Source organism: Oreochromis niloticus, linkage group LG1 (assembly GCF_001858045.2).
Source record: "Oreochromis niloticus isolate F11D_XX linkage group LG1, O_niloticus_UMD_NMBU, whole genome shotgun sequence".
NCBI classification, from domain to species: Eukaryota; Metazoa; Chordata; class Actinopteri; order Cichliformes; family Cichlidae; genus Oreochromis; species Oreochromis niloticus.
The window spans coordinates 37,150,203-37,165,240 of NC_031965.2; the positions used below are offsets into that span (position 1 = coordinate 37,150,203).

At 43.7% G+C, this 15,038-nt stretch overlaps 1 protein-coding gene across 9 annotated transcripts in view; it reads right to left on the minus strand.

Moving 5' to 3' along the window:
- Positions 1-15,009, minus strand: part of vps13c (vacuolar protein sorting 13 homolog C) — a 48,461-nt gene extending 33,452 nt beyond the window's left edge. For 4 of the 9 annotated variants that reach the window (XM_025908245.1, XM_019361197.2, XM_025908231.1 and 1 more), the window contains exons 1-34: positions 14,877-15,009; positions 13,478-13,521; positions 13,049-13,091; positions 12,374-12,469; positions 11,867-11,902; positions 10,707-10,808; positions 10,132-10,194; positions 9,636-9,710; positions 8,210-8,319; positions 8,070-8,129; positions 7,896-7,955; positions 7,644-7,724; positions 7,039-7,096; positions 6,772-6,899; positions 6,590-6,696; positions 6,325-6,499; positions 5,907-5,969; positions 5,690-5,828; positions 5,511-5,611; positions 4,983-5,125; positions 4,641-4,833; positions 4,296-4,410; positions 3,998-4,134; positions 3,439-3,571; positions 3,112-3,229; positions 2,885-3,017; positions 2,558-2,630; positions 2,337-2,437; positions 2,071-2,224; positions 1,856-1,932; positions 809-868; positions 460-610; positions 271-387; positions 73-176 (exon numbers count right to left, since the gene is read on the minus strand). In XM_025908245.1, the coding sequence (XP_025764030.1) occupies positions 73-176; positions 271-387; positions 460-610; positions 809-868; positions 1,856-1,932; positions 2,071-2,224; positions 2,337-2,437; positions 2,558-2,630; positions 2,885-3,017; positions 3,112-3,229; positions 3,439-3,571; positions 3,998-4,134; positions 4,296-4,410; positions 4,641-4,833; positions 4,983-5,125; positions 5,511-5,611; positions 5,690-5,828; positions 5,907-5,969; positions 6,325-6,499; positions 6,590-6,696; positions 6,772-6,899; positions 7,039-7,096; positions 7,644-7,724; positions 7,896-7,955; positions 8,070-8,129; positions 8,210-8,319; positions 9,636-9,710; positions 10,132-10,194; positions 10,707-10,808; positions 11,867-11,902; positions 12,374-12,469; positions 13,049-13,091; positions 13,478-13,521; positions 14,877-14,976 (3,450 nt within the window). In that variant the 5' untranslated portion in view covers positions 14,977-15,009. The remainder of the gene's footprint in view (positions 1-72; positions 177-270; positions 388-459; positions 611-808; positions 869-1,855; positions 1,933-2,070; positions 2,225-2,336; positions 2,438-2,557; positions 2,631-2,884; positions 3,018-3,111; positions 3,230-3,438; positions 3,572-3,997; positions 4,135-4,295; positions 4,411-4,640; positions 4,834-4,982; positions 5,126-5,510; positions 5,612-5,689; positions 5,829-5,906; positions 5,970-6,324; positions 6,500-6,589; positions 6,697-6,771; positions 6,900-7,038; positions 7,097-7,643; positions 7,725-7,895; positions 7,956-8,069; positions 8,130-8,209; positions 8,320-9,635; positions 9,711-10,131; positions 10,195-10,706; positions 10,809-11,866; positions 11,903-12,373; positions 12,470-13,048; positions 13,092-13,477; positions 13,522-14,876) is intronic. The other 5 variants (XM_019361209.2, XM_025908232.1, XM_013273399.3 and 2 more) reach the window with 3 other exon arrangements.
- Between the last annotated feature and the right edge of the window lie 29 nt (positions 15,010-15,038).

A 15,038-nucleotide genomic window follows, 5' to 3' on the forward strand; every position in this document is an offset into this window, starting at 1 on the left:
TGAACAGTACACAAAAATATCAAATGTACAAATACACTGTGGAAACATGAAAGTGTTCCAGCAAGTGCAGACCTTTCTGTGGATGGTATTGGGGTTGACGTCTGTGACCACGATGTCTCGCAGCCGTGCGAACACCTCCGTCTCCTTCGGCTGCACCAACACAGACGCGTCGATTCCTGCAGGGAGGTCACATGACAACAATTTATGCTTCATCGTGTGCCGTCAGCGTGCCCGTGCTTTTAACTCTCGCTTCAGCTCAGGTGTTCGCACCTTGGACTCTGATGTCAGCGATGCTACGGCGGTCATCACACACCTCCACGTGGAAACAACCCAACATGGCGGACAACTTGAAATTGAATATTCCTGCATCCTTAGCGCCTTTAGATACTGCAGAGAACGAGAATCCTATTAGATGAAGAATATTCAAGACACACCTGTAACCAGATGGTTAAGCCTCACCTCTCCGGCTCTTTCCCGTCTTCTCCACCTGCTTTTTGACATCTTTCTCTTTGTCTCCGCTGAACTGTGACGGCATGGCGTTGTTCAGGTAATTGATGGTTGAGAGCAGAGCTTTAGTGTGAAGGAGGAAGTCCAGAGAGGAAAACTCCACCTGAAACAGCAGCAGGGAGACACCCGAGAGGAAGCATGACATCACGAACTATGAGCCACTATTTGTTTCAGAGATAAAACATCTGAACCCACAATTTTTAAAGCACTTCCTGGACAGGAAATAATCCCTGAATGACCAACTGTGAATGACTAAACGCTGATTTTAACAGTGGAATAAAAGAACCGCTGGCCCACTCACCTTCAGCGTCTGCTCAGTGTTTTCAAACAGTGTCTGGAAGTTGGGACCGCTGGGGTCGGCCTGCAACCACAGAGACACAAAAACACGTTCAGCGGGTTCATTTTTCTGTTTTCTGGATAAAAGACCGATTCTGAGTATGTTACAGGACTGATACAGCGCCAGGCAAAACGATCTGAACTGTGGTGTTCTGGGCCATTTTTGGTCACATCAACACAATCTTCACTCACCACCACTTACTACATGATTGTGACCTGTCCCAAATGTGTGTGTGTCTATTATGTGTTAATAGACACACACATTTGCATTCAATCATACTTGTTATTAATCTCTGGCTCTCTTCCACAGCACGTCTTTTACCCTGTCTTCCTTCTTTCGCTCCAACCGGTCGCAGCAGATGGCCCCGCCCCTCCCTGAGCCTGGTTCTGTCAGAGGTTTCTTCCTGTTAAAAGGGAGTTTTTCCTTCCCACTGTCGCCAAAGTGCTTGCTCATAGGGGGTCATATGACTGTTGGGTATAATTGTAGGGTCTACATAACAATATAAAGCGCCTTGAGGTGACTGTTGTGGTGATTTGGCGCTGTATAAATAAAACTGAATTGAAATTGATATGAAAAATTAAAAATAAAGTTCAAGGATCATGTTTTGAAACAGTGAGAGGAGTACAAGTGGAAACAGCTGGATTTCCACAGAGATCTAAAAATACACGACATGAAGGAAACCGTATGGACGAGAAGATCGCACTTGTATACTGGTAACTGTTAATATTAAGGTGTATACAATCTAAGCTGTCCCACTGTTTGGTTTAAACTTTAACAACTAAGCATTGCTGTACTGGGAGTACTCTGGATTTTTTTTTATTAAAAAAAAAAATAAATAAATAAATAATACTAATTAATAATGTGCTAAAATTCAAATACTATTTGCATTAGCAGTGTAAGTGTGTCCATGCCCTAAAATGAGTGAAATATCTGAGGAGCAGGATCACCAGCAGTGAGATCCAGTGCTACGCGTAGACCACGCTGTGGACCTGGTGATGTGTTTAGTCTTACCTTGATGAACTCCACCTTCAGCAGGTTGGCGCCCTGCTCCGAGGAGCTGATCAGGTGGAGAGGCTGTTTTGTACCACCTGAAACAACAAAAACACATTTTTTTTAAAAACAGAACAAAAACATCACGACTACAAATGGAGACTATGAACAGGTACACGGCACAAAAGAAGTAGCATCATAAGTTTCAATTATGATGTTAACAGCATCTGTGTTACCTGGCAGGTCGCAGTAGTCGAGCATGACTCGTTGCAGATACGAGGTGACGCTCAGGTCGAAACTTCGTTTCTTCCCTTCGGCTCCCAGGTGACAGATACTGAAGGACAGGAAAGTCTTCTCCTGTTCCACCTGCCGGGTCAGCTCCACCAGCACCTGAACACATCACGCGCTGCTCGGTCACAGGTTCCCATTTAACATTAGGACACCCCACCCCCTCCTCACGGATCACATGATGACCTCACATGAGAGCCAAACATACACACACCTCTTTGACTTCAAACTTGAAGTGAACATCAGTGAGATCCTCCACAGTCGAGCGCTGATGATCCTCATCTGTTGATTTCTCACTGGTGTCTTCATCCGAATCTGAACATAAATTACGCACGACAGCACCAGTCACAGCCCGCAGCGTCGTACAGCGTAGCTTTAAAGCTTTTAATTTAAAAAAAAAAAACAATAGTCAGTCGAAATGCACCAAGCACTTACCCATTTCCATGGAGTCGAGGAGGGTGGGGTGAAGGTCCAGTGCTCGCGGTCTCACCTCCACCAACGGCAAGACCTGCAACAAGAATCGCCAAAACACGGTCAGCTCAATATCGAAGTGCAGGTAACTCTCACTACCCAAAACACCCCTCTAACATCCCTCAGTCCTCACCCTTGACCTCCCCATCACTCCCCAAACTTTCATCTGACTCTACCACCCCCCAAATGTTTTTGCTCTGAAGTTTCCATCATCACTCACTCCTCTAATCCGAATATATCCTTTCTATATCAGTGCATAGCTGCAAGACGAACGGTCTGTACCAAACGTACCTTCTGTGTTGGGGTGGATGGCGAGGAGTCCACGTTGGGTAGAGGGATGCCGTCGACCAGCTCGAGGACACTGTGGATCTTCTGGTCTGAGATCTTAACGTGTAGCAAAGGCAGCTCGCCCGATACCTTAAACCTGAAACGCCAGAAATGATTCGGATAACGTGCACAGGTGAGCGCAGACGAGTCAGCAGAGAATTTGAACACCTGTTCACCGGTGGGAATCATACCTGGGCATCCTGGCATCCTTTTCCACCATGCACTTGGCCAAATTGAGAGTGAGATCCATCGGCTGGAGGATGTGTTGGAATGATGAACCCTGCTGCCGTGCTACCTTCCAAGCCTCACCTGGAATCAGGTCACGACAAATTAAGTAAAAATGATAACAGATGTAATCTGAGAAAACACAGTTCACCTACTGGCCACTTTGTTAGGTACACCTGTTCTACTGCTCATTAACATAAATATGGTAAATGAGCTGGTACTTATATGCCTTATATGTATTCATTACTTGCACTTTTGTGTATGTGTAGCTCTGTTGTTGTGCGCTGATGTACCTGACTTGCTGTAGAGCACTTGAACTCGGCTCAGCTTCATGCTGTATCTGTCATAGGCTCGATCCATGATTTCCTCCAGAGACGAGAAGGACGAAGTGGACGACCGGATGCCACTTTGCTCAACACTGTTTAACTACAGACCAACAAATACACACTAGTGTTAAGTGACAGGCTGTAGTGCAGGCCTGTAAACACTCATGCTGTCTTATCTGTTGCAGTACAAGCTGTAAGGTCAAACCACAAAACATTTATGAGGCCAGTTCTATAAAAGCAAAAACCCAAGCAGACCAGGAATTTAGGAAAAAAAACTGTAAAATATCCAGAAGTTAATCTCTACAAAATGGAAATTTTTATGAGATACAGCTGATTTTTTTTCTTAAGGTCAGTATGTGTACATCTATTATTTTTATAGTTAGAGAATATTAAAGAAACTGCGTATCATCATGAAAATAAATAATCATGAAATCATCATGAAAATAAATAATCATGATGAAAATAATTTTTTTTTTTTAAAAGGTATTTTCATCTTAAAAGCAGGGGTAAAACTAAAAGGACTGACCTGGAAGCAGCCAAAGTCCACGATAATGAGGTCTGACGTGCTGCTGTAGAAGCCCGACTTTGGCAACAGCAGATAGGACGGTTTCAACTCGATCCTCAGGTCCAGGACCTTTCTGGTCTCAATGATGTGAGACAAACCTGCAGAGACATGAATCCCTCAAAGTCCTGGTATGGACCGAATAGTCCTGATCATCATAAGACTACAGGACATGTTCAGCCGTGAGGACAACAGCCACCTTACCGAACCTCTTCACCTCCTTCACCGTAACTGCTGGTTTGAACAGAAAATAGTTACTGACCTGTGGCAGTTTTCTCTTTGATCTCCTCCAGTTTGGAGAGTGTGGCCGTGGTCAGGACCTCCAGATCCAGACCTTTCTCTGTCTTAAAGAAGTCGACGATACTGTTGACTGTCAGCTGAAGGATAAAAACACAGAGAGAGAGAGACAGGAGTCATAAGAAACAACCATCTTTGACTTCCCAGAGACACTTTAATGGGTTAAAACTGTAGAAGAAGAAGAAGAAGAAGCAGCAGCAACAGACACCAGTAAGACTAATAGAAACTAAATGAACGTAACATATGAAAGAGAAGCAGCTTTCATTCACCGTGAAAGGTGATCTTAGGCAAACGTGATCATAACGATTACCGCATCATAGATGATCTCCACAGGCTGAGACTTGACTCTGAGCAGCTGGTCACCGGTGCTTTCCTCGGGGTTCAACTCAAACAAAACGCTGAGCAGAGACGAGGACGAATCGCCCATTGAGGCGATGAGTGAGGGCGTCGCCCCCTGCTGCTGCAAACCAGTAACATACCAGTGCTGCAAGGTCGTCTCCACCCTGCAGCAGAGCAGGGTCAATACAAATACGAGTCAGACTGACATGGATACCCCGAGCAATTTAAACAGACAACACCTTCCACCAAAAGTAGCACTAGAGTATTTCAGCAGGTTGATTTATTTCATGCGTGTAAAATAAAAACCCCTGACCTGATGGCCTGAGCTCCGGGCCTCTGAGAGATTTTTGTCTTGAGGTCGATCATCTGGACCTTGAGGATCTCCGGTACATTGGGTTCCTCTCTGACCGTCACCGAAGTCCTCAGTAGTTGGAAATTGACGATCACAGCTACATACTGAAACAGACAAGTTCACGCCAGCTCAGTGTTACCACAAAGTCTGGGTCCTGCTTCAACTACAGTCGGGTATTTTTAAATCTGCGCTTCATTTGACATTTGTGGGCGTGTAAATGATGAAAAACAAATAAAATGTCTATAATTAATCAGCCGCTGAGTGAGGATGCTGTAGCATGATTGTAGAAGCGTGTAGAATATTTAAAAGTAAAAATGCTTCTTTGCATAGACACCTCACACTGTTAATCCAAGTATCAGATTTTTACAACAGGATAATTAAAACTGAGTGTTTACTTGGATATAGTTTGCTCTGATAAGGGTGCTAAAGGCAACAATGGGAAACTTGAACTATAAAGCCCACAAGCATGCAGATTGCAGGTGTGTTTACCTGTTTGGGTAAAGCCAGATTGTGAGAGCTGCCACTGTACCCGATGGCTGTGTACAGCTTTTCCTTCTCCTCTGCGGTCATGATTTGGTCGAGTCCTGAACCTGAACAACAGCAGACACGCTTTCAGCCGTCAGTTTGGACGGAGCGAGGTTTTTAAGGCGAATCTGAATATCACTTACTCTCTGGCTCTTTGCTCTCCTCTGGCGCCTGCTCCTCCTTTTTAGCCTTCTTCCCAAATAAGCTGCTGAAGAAACCTCCTCCCTGCTTTTGTCCTGCCGCCGCCTTCTTTGCCGCCACCTTCTGTCCTGATCTGATCACCTGCGGGGGGAAGACGAGCACAGGGTGTATTAGTCGGCTTGAACTCTCCTCTGGTTTAATTCCAGTCATTGTGTTTACCTCCATGTGTGCCTGTTGTCGGCCCAGAGTGATGTTGAACACATCCAGAACTTTCTCGAGATTCTGGAGGAGCAAACAGCAGGGAAACAGCAGCAGGTGCAGGTGAGCAAAGTTCAGCTTCTTTATGAGCTCTTACTGGCAGGCAAAATACTCATAATTAGGATTCATTAGTTACATTTAGTAACATACAGATTAATTCCTGAAAAATGCACAAAAACAGAAATCACGCACATGTGATCTTAAGTTCCTTCATCTTCAGCTGAGTGGTTTGTGTACTTGGTGGAGAGGAAATTTCCACGTGACACTGTTAGCTCTGACGGGAATTTACTCGCCACCACAGCTACACGTGAGCGACTGTGGTTTCTGTTGGGCGTGTGCTCTGTTTAAGCTTGGCGCTGCTGTACAGAGACACCTTTACCTGGACTTGTTGCTCAGTCTCCTGGCTCACTTTGCCCTGGCTCAGCAGTTTGGTCTTGTAGGCGTTCTTGTAAGCCTTCAGGTTCTCCCGATGATGTTTGATGTTAGACCAGGACCACATGTGTGAACGGGGGTGGACGTGGACCTCCATAACGCTGTTGAAGCCGTACTTCCACCTGAGAGAGGCAGAGGAAACAAATATTCGTGAGTTTCTGAGTCGATTTTGTCCACTGTTCATCTCCGAATTGTAATCTTTACAAACTGACCAGACTTTGGCATTTCCTTTGACTGGGACGTCCGGCCTGAACTTCCTGTAGGGGGCGTTCTTCACCATGCAGTCAATGGACTCCAGCAGCTCCACCATGGTGAGGTACTGTACAGGAAACCGAGGCGAACGTTTAGAGAACCGTCTCACTTGTCTACGCCTTCCATCTTGGTCTCATATTACCTGTGGTTTGGTCATCTCGATGGCAATGCTCTGGACCTCCAGCTGAAGATCTGCCTTTGGACTCTTCAGCTCCAGCTCAGCGCTCGGGTTGATGCATATTTTAGCCGAAGCGAAGATTGGTTTGAAAACTTCAGGGAGAAAAATATTTATGGGTGAGATTCGTGTGGATTTCACTGAGAGTAAGACGGTAAATACAGAAATGCAACACAACAGGAGGCTGAACTATGTGAATGCTGTTCCTCCTTTCAAAAGAAGTGTTGAACTCACTGTACTGATAGTGGGGAAGCTCCTGGTCTTTAGTGCAAATCCCAGATTTTAGCTGGCCCTGCACGAGAGGAGGAGACAGACGATGAGTGATGATGAATGTTTCCTTCGACAACAGAATTAGGGTCACTCGGCTGACAGTTATGTACATTTGTGGCTCTCATCTTGCAAACTGTTAAAATTAATGCAACTTACAGTGTCTCCTTTTATGGCTGTAACCAACAAAGGGATTATTGCATGACTCTTCTCACAAAATGATGGAGATTACATCATTATTTGCTCAAATTAAATTAAAGGTCTAGGACTAAGCAACAGCTTATAGCTGTAGTTAACATTTAGATGTCTTAGAATAAGAACGTACTCTGCAGTCCGGGAAGTCAGAAGAAATTCACAAAAGATATGAAGGTAAAGGTTTATTAAATTAAAAAACCAAATCTACAATCTAAATCCTGAAGTAGTCCGGCGGAAAGACCCGTGTTTTGATTCCAGGATGTTTGTATCTGATTATCTCTGTTCACTTATCATTTATTTTATTATTTATGTTTTATTCTTGTTATTCTTTTTATTGTTAATTAAGAATTAGATCAGAAGACTCTGTTCCCACTCACCACGATGTCCTCCCACGATCCTTTGTAGAAGATTGGACTGTTGACGTTCCAGTAAGCGCAGAGAGACTTCAGACTGCCGAGCTGCAGTAAACACATGAACAGCAGCAATCAAAATCATGGATCGATCCACATCACATGACCGATGAGCTCTTCTGCATTCTTCACACATGTGACATGCAATTTAAGCTTGAAGCTTACAAACACCAGATAACAAGGAACATAGAATTAGAGGGCAAGCAGAGCATCTGTCACCTTATAGATGATCTTTGCGGCTTCATTCAGGATGCACTCTTTCCAGGTCGCATCAGTGGTCTTAAAAAAAAAAAAAATAAATAAAAAAATAAATAAAAATCAAAGAAACCACAGAGATGTATCAACAGCAACCACAGCAGGAAGTGTGTGTGTCAGCATGTGTGTATGTGTTACCTTAAGGCTGAGCTCTGACAGCGTCACACCCATAGACAGGGGGCGCTGTGGGTCGGACAGCTAAAACAAAACAGAGCACACATGAGCTGACTCACCTTAACCTTACCATTACCCGGATCTGAACCTGGATCAGTACTTACATCATCTTCGTAGCGCAAGTGGATGCTGCTGATGTTCACCTGCAGGTTTTTAATCACCTGAGTGGCCAGTTTCTCCGCAAACGTGTCCTTCTTTTCTTCCTTGGTTTTGTCTGAAACAACCAGGAAGAGCGAGTAAAAAACTTTCTTGCAATTTTTACTTCACGCCAGATACAGATGATGTGTTTCTGTTCATTCATAAAAAGATTCTGAGCTTAAAAAAGGAAGCTCCAACAAACCAATATGTAACTTAAGAAATCTGATTTTCTCTTCAAAGATCAGATTTTCACTACCGTATAGAAATGGCCAAAATGATTAACAATAAAACTACAGTCTTTCTCAAATTTTTTTAAAAGTATCATTGGTCAAATCTATCGTTTCAGTTTTTTTAATGTAATATTTTGAGGACCAACACACTTCCTGTGGATCACAGTGACCGGGTGGCTGCAGGGTGGTGGTACCACCTGGCATATTAAGTAACACTGAACACCATTACCAGAATTGAAATCTGAAAACACACTGCATAAACTTCAAAACATCCAAATGGACTAGACTGCAAAGAGACAGTCCCTGAAGTCCCTGTCACACAGGCCAGCGAGCTGTTGGTGACCTCATGGAGCCACTACAAAGCTGAGGTTTTTCACTCACTTTCCCTTAGAAACCAGTGGTTTCTGGGTGGGTCGCCAACCGGTGATGTGATTGGGGCCTTACAGGAAAAATGCCTACTAAAAAAATGATTTGACTGAACCTGTATAAACAACTGTTTGCAGTACTGAGTTTGTTCAGCTTAAAAACAGAACTGTAGTGACTCAGACACACCTGTGAGGTAAGGTAGAGGGGACAGCAGTGCAGTTCAACAGAGCAGCTAGCCAAAGCTCAAAGATCAGAGAGACAGAAGGAGCAGAGACGTCACAGGAAGAGTCAAGTATTCACAAATTAGGAATTAGGTCCTCCACAGTGCGCTCTATTCAGGTCCAGCTCATCACTTAACAACCTAACAGCCTAAAAAGGGAACGCTGCACGGCGGTCTGCCTAACTCCTGTCAGAAGAGAGACTCCCAGTGTGTAAGAGACGTGGCTTCAGAACATTAAAGTGAATGCACACACCTTATTTAAACTGGAAGGTACGTTTCTGTTGGCACTGTATTGTTTAAGATCTTATCATATGAAGACTGTTGTCTCTCGTAATACCGATACTCTACATCAACCACTTTATAAAAATGCTGAATCTGAAGCCGCCTCCCTGAATGATAAAAGTACGCTTCATTAATGGTATAAGTTAAAGGATAATCTCGCTCTATTACAATTTATGAGATTATATTTCCAGAACAACAGCATCTCCCAGCTGAGTAAGATGATTCTGGTTGATCCAAACAAAAGGTCCACACGTCTGTTTTTAAGCACAAACTCAGTGAAAATGTGAAACTCACCTTCTTTGTGGTCATGTCGTTTCAGCTTCTTCAAGGCTTTTTTGTGCTTTTTGTGTTTTTTACGTCCTTTTGGGACTTTGGCAGCGTTAAAGAAAGAGACGGCAGTTAGTGTGAGAAAAGCCCGAAAGCACAGAGACTGCAGGAAGCAGCAGCAGAAGACCTCACACATTTAACACTAAAACCAAACTGCCTGAACATGTGCGAGCCCGAGAGGACAGATGGGGGTGTTCACATGGCACAGGTACCTACTAGCACCTCTTACATTTCTTGACATAATCAGAATGAGCTCTGAGATAATGTGTGTTTATTAACTAAAGGCAAATGGCTAATTAAAGGACCAACATGGCCAAAAAAACAGAAGAATGACGCAAACATGACACCAATGACCCTGAACATCTGGAGCTTTCTGATGTCAGCATGCACCTACACACGTGTGTGTGTGTGTGTGTGTTTGTTAACTTTTGTTTCATCGTGTGTGCCACAGTGTGCGCTTTACCCTTGACTGGCTCCTTGTAAACCACACTCTCCAGACTGAACAGCAGATCTCCGGTTTGAGACGCTGACAGCCAACGCAGCATGAACAGGACACACACATGGCTGTTAATGCATTCATCCATTCACCTGTGCAAGACCTGATTCACACACAGCAGCGGTCTAGTTTGGACACATCTGACCTGAAACCTCACAGTGAAGCTGGTGAAGCTCTGACACTTAACACACACATCTGGGTAGAATCTGCACATACGGGATGAGAATTTTTTGGTAGCTTAAGCTGTTTAGTTTACAATCCTGCAAAAACTCTGCAAATCTGAGTTAAGTGCTGCAAAAAAGATAAAAAATAAAACATCCCTGAAAAAATATCTAGAACTAAACTGAGACTCTGGTTTCTTCGTAGAAACACCAAGTGGAGGAACTAAAACTGTGCCTGTTTGTGTGGTGGGAGAAGTGTGAGCTGGAGGAAGCGAAAGTTAAAACCACAGGAAAGTTTAGCAGAGAAAAGATGGCAAATAAAGCAGGAAACAGAAAAATCCACAGGTATCCACAGGTGTCACCGAGGTCAGACTGACTCACCCCTGCGTGCGGCCATCTGCAGCGCATCCTCGATGCGTTGCAGTTCCCTCTGCTTGACCTCCTGCTGGTAACGCGCCTCCTGCGCTGCATCATACTTTATCGCTGAGAAAAACAACCAAAACAAAGCCAGAGTTAGTTTTAACCTCCACCAGCATCAACCTGGTGCCTGCTCTGAGAGCCAAACTGTCTCCTTCTAGTGGATAAAGAGTCAGTTTGTCCCTGCCGTCCCTCAGGGGACCTCTCCGTGTAGTTACAGCTCCCTGTGGAGTTTCCCCCATAAACAAACTAAAGTTCAGTTTACATTCAGCACGTCAGAGGTTACTGTCTATCTTACAAATGTGTTCAAGGTGTTTTCATCTTCATAAAGCCTTTACTGGCATGCTGCTGTGTATCTCGCATTGTTGTGCAAACATTGTCTTTGCATATAATCTCTTGTTCGGTTTTTCTTGTGCACAGAGATACAGACTGACAGCAAAAATGCTCCTTTGGGTTACTTGAGGTCAAAACAGGAACACATTAGAACGCTGTTACAATCAGTCTTTAAGTAAAAGTCACCTACAGGAAAGAACAAAACCAAACCATATTACACTAGTAATATGTCTTCCTTCTCTCACCCTCTGACTCTGCTGAATAAAACGCTGACACAGCGGTAAGTTTTTAAGCTTCTCATTTTCATCTAGCTCTCCTTGACTGGTTGTTCAAAAGGCTCCACCCAAATACCCCCACAGCTCTCAACAAGGTTCTAAAGGATCAAATTCTGGATACAAACCTGTTCCACATCCCATATATCCCTTTGAAACGTCCCAGGATTAGTTTTCAGAATCCTTACGTCGCGATTAAGGAAGAACCCCAGATTAGAAACCAGATTCCTCTACATGAAACCACCAAGACTGCTAATCAGAGCTGCACGATGAGTTTACGGGTAATTCACTGGTAATTGCTGTTTTTTGTTTTTAGCTGAAAGGTTTTTCACACACCTTAAATCCAAACTCAACACATCATCGAAACTGTAAAAGCTCTCCACTCTCCAACAGCATAGAGGCTTTTACTTTGAAGGAATTTAAAAACAGATTACAAGTGACATCGTGCAGCCCTGACAGGAAGCCCAGAGAACGGATCGGACCTAAACCCGAACCTCCACCTCTGAACTGGCATCTTACCGTTATATGGACTCGTGTGTTCCAGCTGGATCTCAGCTGAAAACACATAACAGCTGAGAAAACACACTCCTTTATTAAAAGCAACAAACTGTTAGTAAACAAGTACAAGCCCCGCCTCCTTGATGCCATCTGTTAGAAAAGCCTGAAAATTTGGGATATATATTACAGACTGCAATAAGAGTATGACTAATTAAAAACAAAAACAAAAACACTGAATGAGTGAATGTTCAGCCACAACATCTGTGCAGAGAGATCAGAAGGAAATGTTAATCTTACATCTCTTTCCTGTTCGTGTGTGTGTGTGTGTGTGTGTGTGTGTGTGTGTGTGTGTGTGTGTGTGTGTGTGTGTGTGTGTATATAGAGGAGTTATCATAGGCTGAATACAACTGATTACCAGCTCAACAAAAATGTATCGTCCTCCTTCTGAGTTCAACTTGCTGTTTCTTCTTCTACCTCATGTGACACTTGCCTGGAAAGATGCTTATCTGCAAATTCAGCATAACTTACTGGCTCCAGGGACAACCAGAAGGTAAAGACCCTCCAATGTGGCAACCACAGCATCATTGTAGAGGTTCTTCCAGGGGATTTTCAAAGTCAGCTTCCCTGAAACACAAACACAGATTCTTTCCGATTATCAGAAGGAAAATGTTCAACATCCCAACCCTTACAGAAGTCTTCTAGATGCTGGTGATTAGTCCAGCTTTTGGTGTGTTTGTGTTCATGCTGGCTATCTGCACTCGTGCACGTAGGAATATCACATCCAGCTGATCATCTCCAGTCTAATATTAATTTTTAATATCATCAGATTAAACAGGAAGGAGCTGAGTAAGCTCAGATTTCCACTTGCTCTCTAAAACATCTAGCAGCTTGCTAAACAGGTTTGGTAGCATTAACTAACAATTTACCACTCAACCATTTTGTTCACATATGATCACTTGAGGCTCCTACAAAGAAAAAATAAAGGCATGGCAGTGTCAAAATGCTAATGTTGGGGTTTTGAGGGTGTGTGGGAGTGAGGGTGGGTGTGTGGGAGTGAGGGTGGGTGTGTGGGGGGTTAACATACTATTTGGTTGGTGTATTTTTTTGGTTTATGGGGACAGCTGACTTGTGAAGTGAAGCAATGAAGCACACAAAGAGCTTTAAAAAGATGACACGAGGTGAATAACCATCATCAGAACTCACCAATCTGTCCCGCTTTTACTTTGAAGGGAACATCAAACTCACTCTGAAACACAAATGCACACACTGTTAGCACCCTGGCCTGTGGAAAGGGATGATGAGTCCAGGCTTAAATTCTGCCATTTTGAGTATTCTCACTCAAAACGCGCTCCAAACTACTAAAGCATCTCAGAGTAAACAGGAAGTGAGGTTTTTGCAGCCTAGAGATCATGTGGTTAGTCTGTGTTTACAGCACAAGTGATTTAACAAGCTAACAATCTTCTGTGACCATGAGGAGGCCACAGTTATCACACCATCACAACACCATGTGACGACCAAGCAGAGTACTAAGGCCAAAACATCCAAAAACAGGCTCCTTCAAATTAAAAGCTCAGGCCACTCTGATATAAAACCACAGGCTGCATGTGTCAGTGTGTGAGGTTTGGGACTTACCAGAGCATTTTCTTTAACTCTCAGGTTCTCAAGGACAACATTTCCTGTAAGAAATCAGAAGAAGAATCAGAGTCAGCATATCTGATTGTGCTTTTACAAAAAATCATAATGTATCACTTTAAATGCTTAATTTGGCAAAAATGAGGTAATACTTTAAACTCATTCTGATGCAAATACTCAGGTGTGTCAGCCTAATTTTGCTACAGCACTTCTATTGATAAACCTGCCCAGGATCCACCTGGATGTGAAATCCTTCAGGTGATTTTCCATAAGCAGCTAAGCCGGTATTTGATCGGTGGAGAGAAGCCTCCTTCTCATGTGTGCCAGAAGCATTTTTACAGATATGAGGAAACCTTAGGAAACAGGAATGTAGCCAGACAGGGGGCAGGACAATGCCCACATGTTACACTCTGCCATGTTAACATATTACTGACATGCAATGTCCTGGAGCTTTAACTGAAACTGGTTTGAACATGTACACAAAGGCTAACTAACTGCTTGTTATATTGCACAAGTAACAGACAGTAAAAGGTTCATATGAGTCCCAGTTAACTTCCTCATGAAAGAATATTCAATTAAATTTCCAGCCGTGGCTCTGCTGTAACATAATTTTAATATGTTTAAGTGAAAGCATTTAATCAGTCTGTGTAGCAGTGACAAAAATAACCATGCTGATGATAATGGCTTAACCGCAGACGTGCTGCCGTGTGTGTGTGTGTGTGTGTGTGTGTGTCTGATAAGCTGCAGGTTAACTGAATTAACTGAATGCACCTTCTGTGTGTCACATTAACTTCAGCGCCACTTTACGCTGACTGATCTTATATCTGGATGAGGCCCAAACACCAGGACATGTGCAGCGTGCCGAGGGTCAGTCTGCTTGCAATTACTGTACCCGAATGTGGGCTGCGAAGTTCAGTCCCCCTCCAGCGCCTGACCTCGTTGGAATATCCGGTAATTCAATAACAACGAGTCGCTGTGAGAGCTGGACGTGAAAACACTCAAATGTCCGTGTTTATTTCGCTCGCTGTGAATCACTCTTTAGTACGGAGAACATTTAACCAACTTAAAGCATCCCCAGTCAGCAAAAATTAATATTCAACCACAGCACGCAGTAGCTTCCCCTTCTACTTCGCTGTATTTTAAGTGGAGGTGTAGCCCAAACACCAGACGAAGCTTTAACGAAAGTTAAAATTTCACCAGAACACATACTAAATTACAGTTTAAATTGATGCCGATATTATCAATAAACTCTATCGCTTTGCATTATGCATTCAGACACCTTAACTATGCTTGTCAAGTTGTGCAAAAAGACGCGAGCCCTAAATTGAGAAATTTCCGAACGGAGTCTGGCTCGGATGCGTGTACAACAGGACAGTTCCTAGCTAGCTGCAGAACCCACCTCCCCAGATCCCGATCTTGAGCTGGGACTTGTCGAGATTCTCCACGTAGTCTCCGATGAACCTATTGAGCAGGTCGCTGACCAGAGACTCGAAAACCATGACCGAAAGCTCCGGGATGGACCCAAATACAGGCTCACCGTCAGCTTCCCCCTGATTTCCGG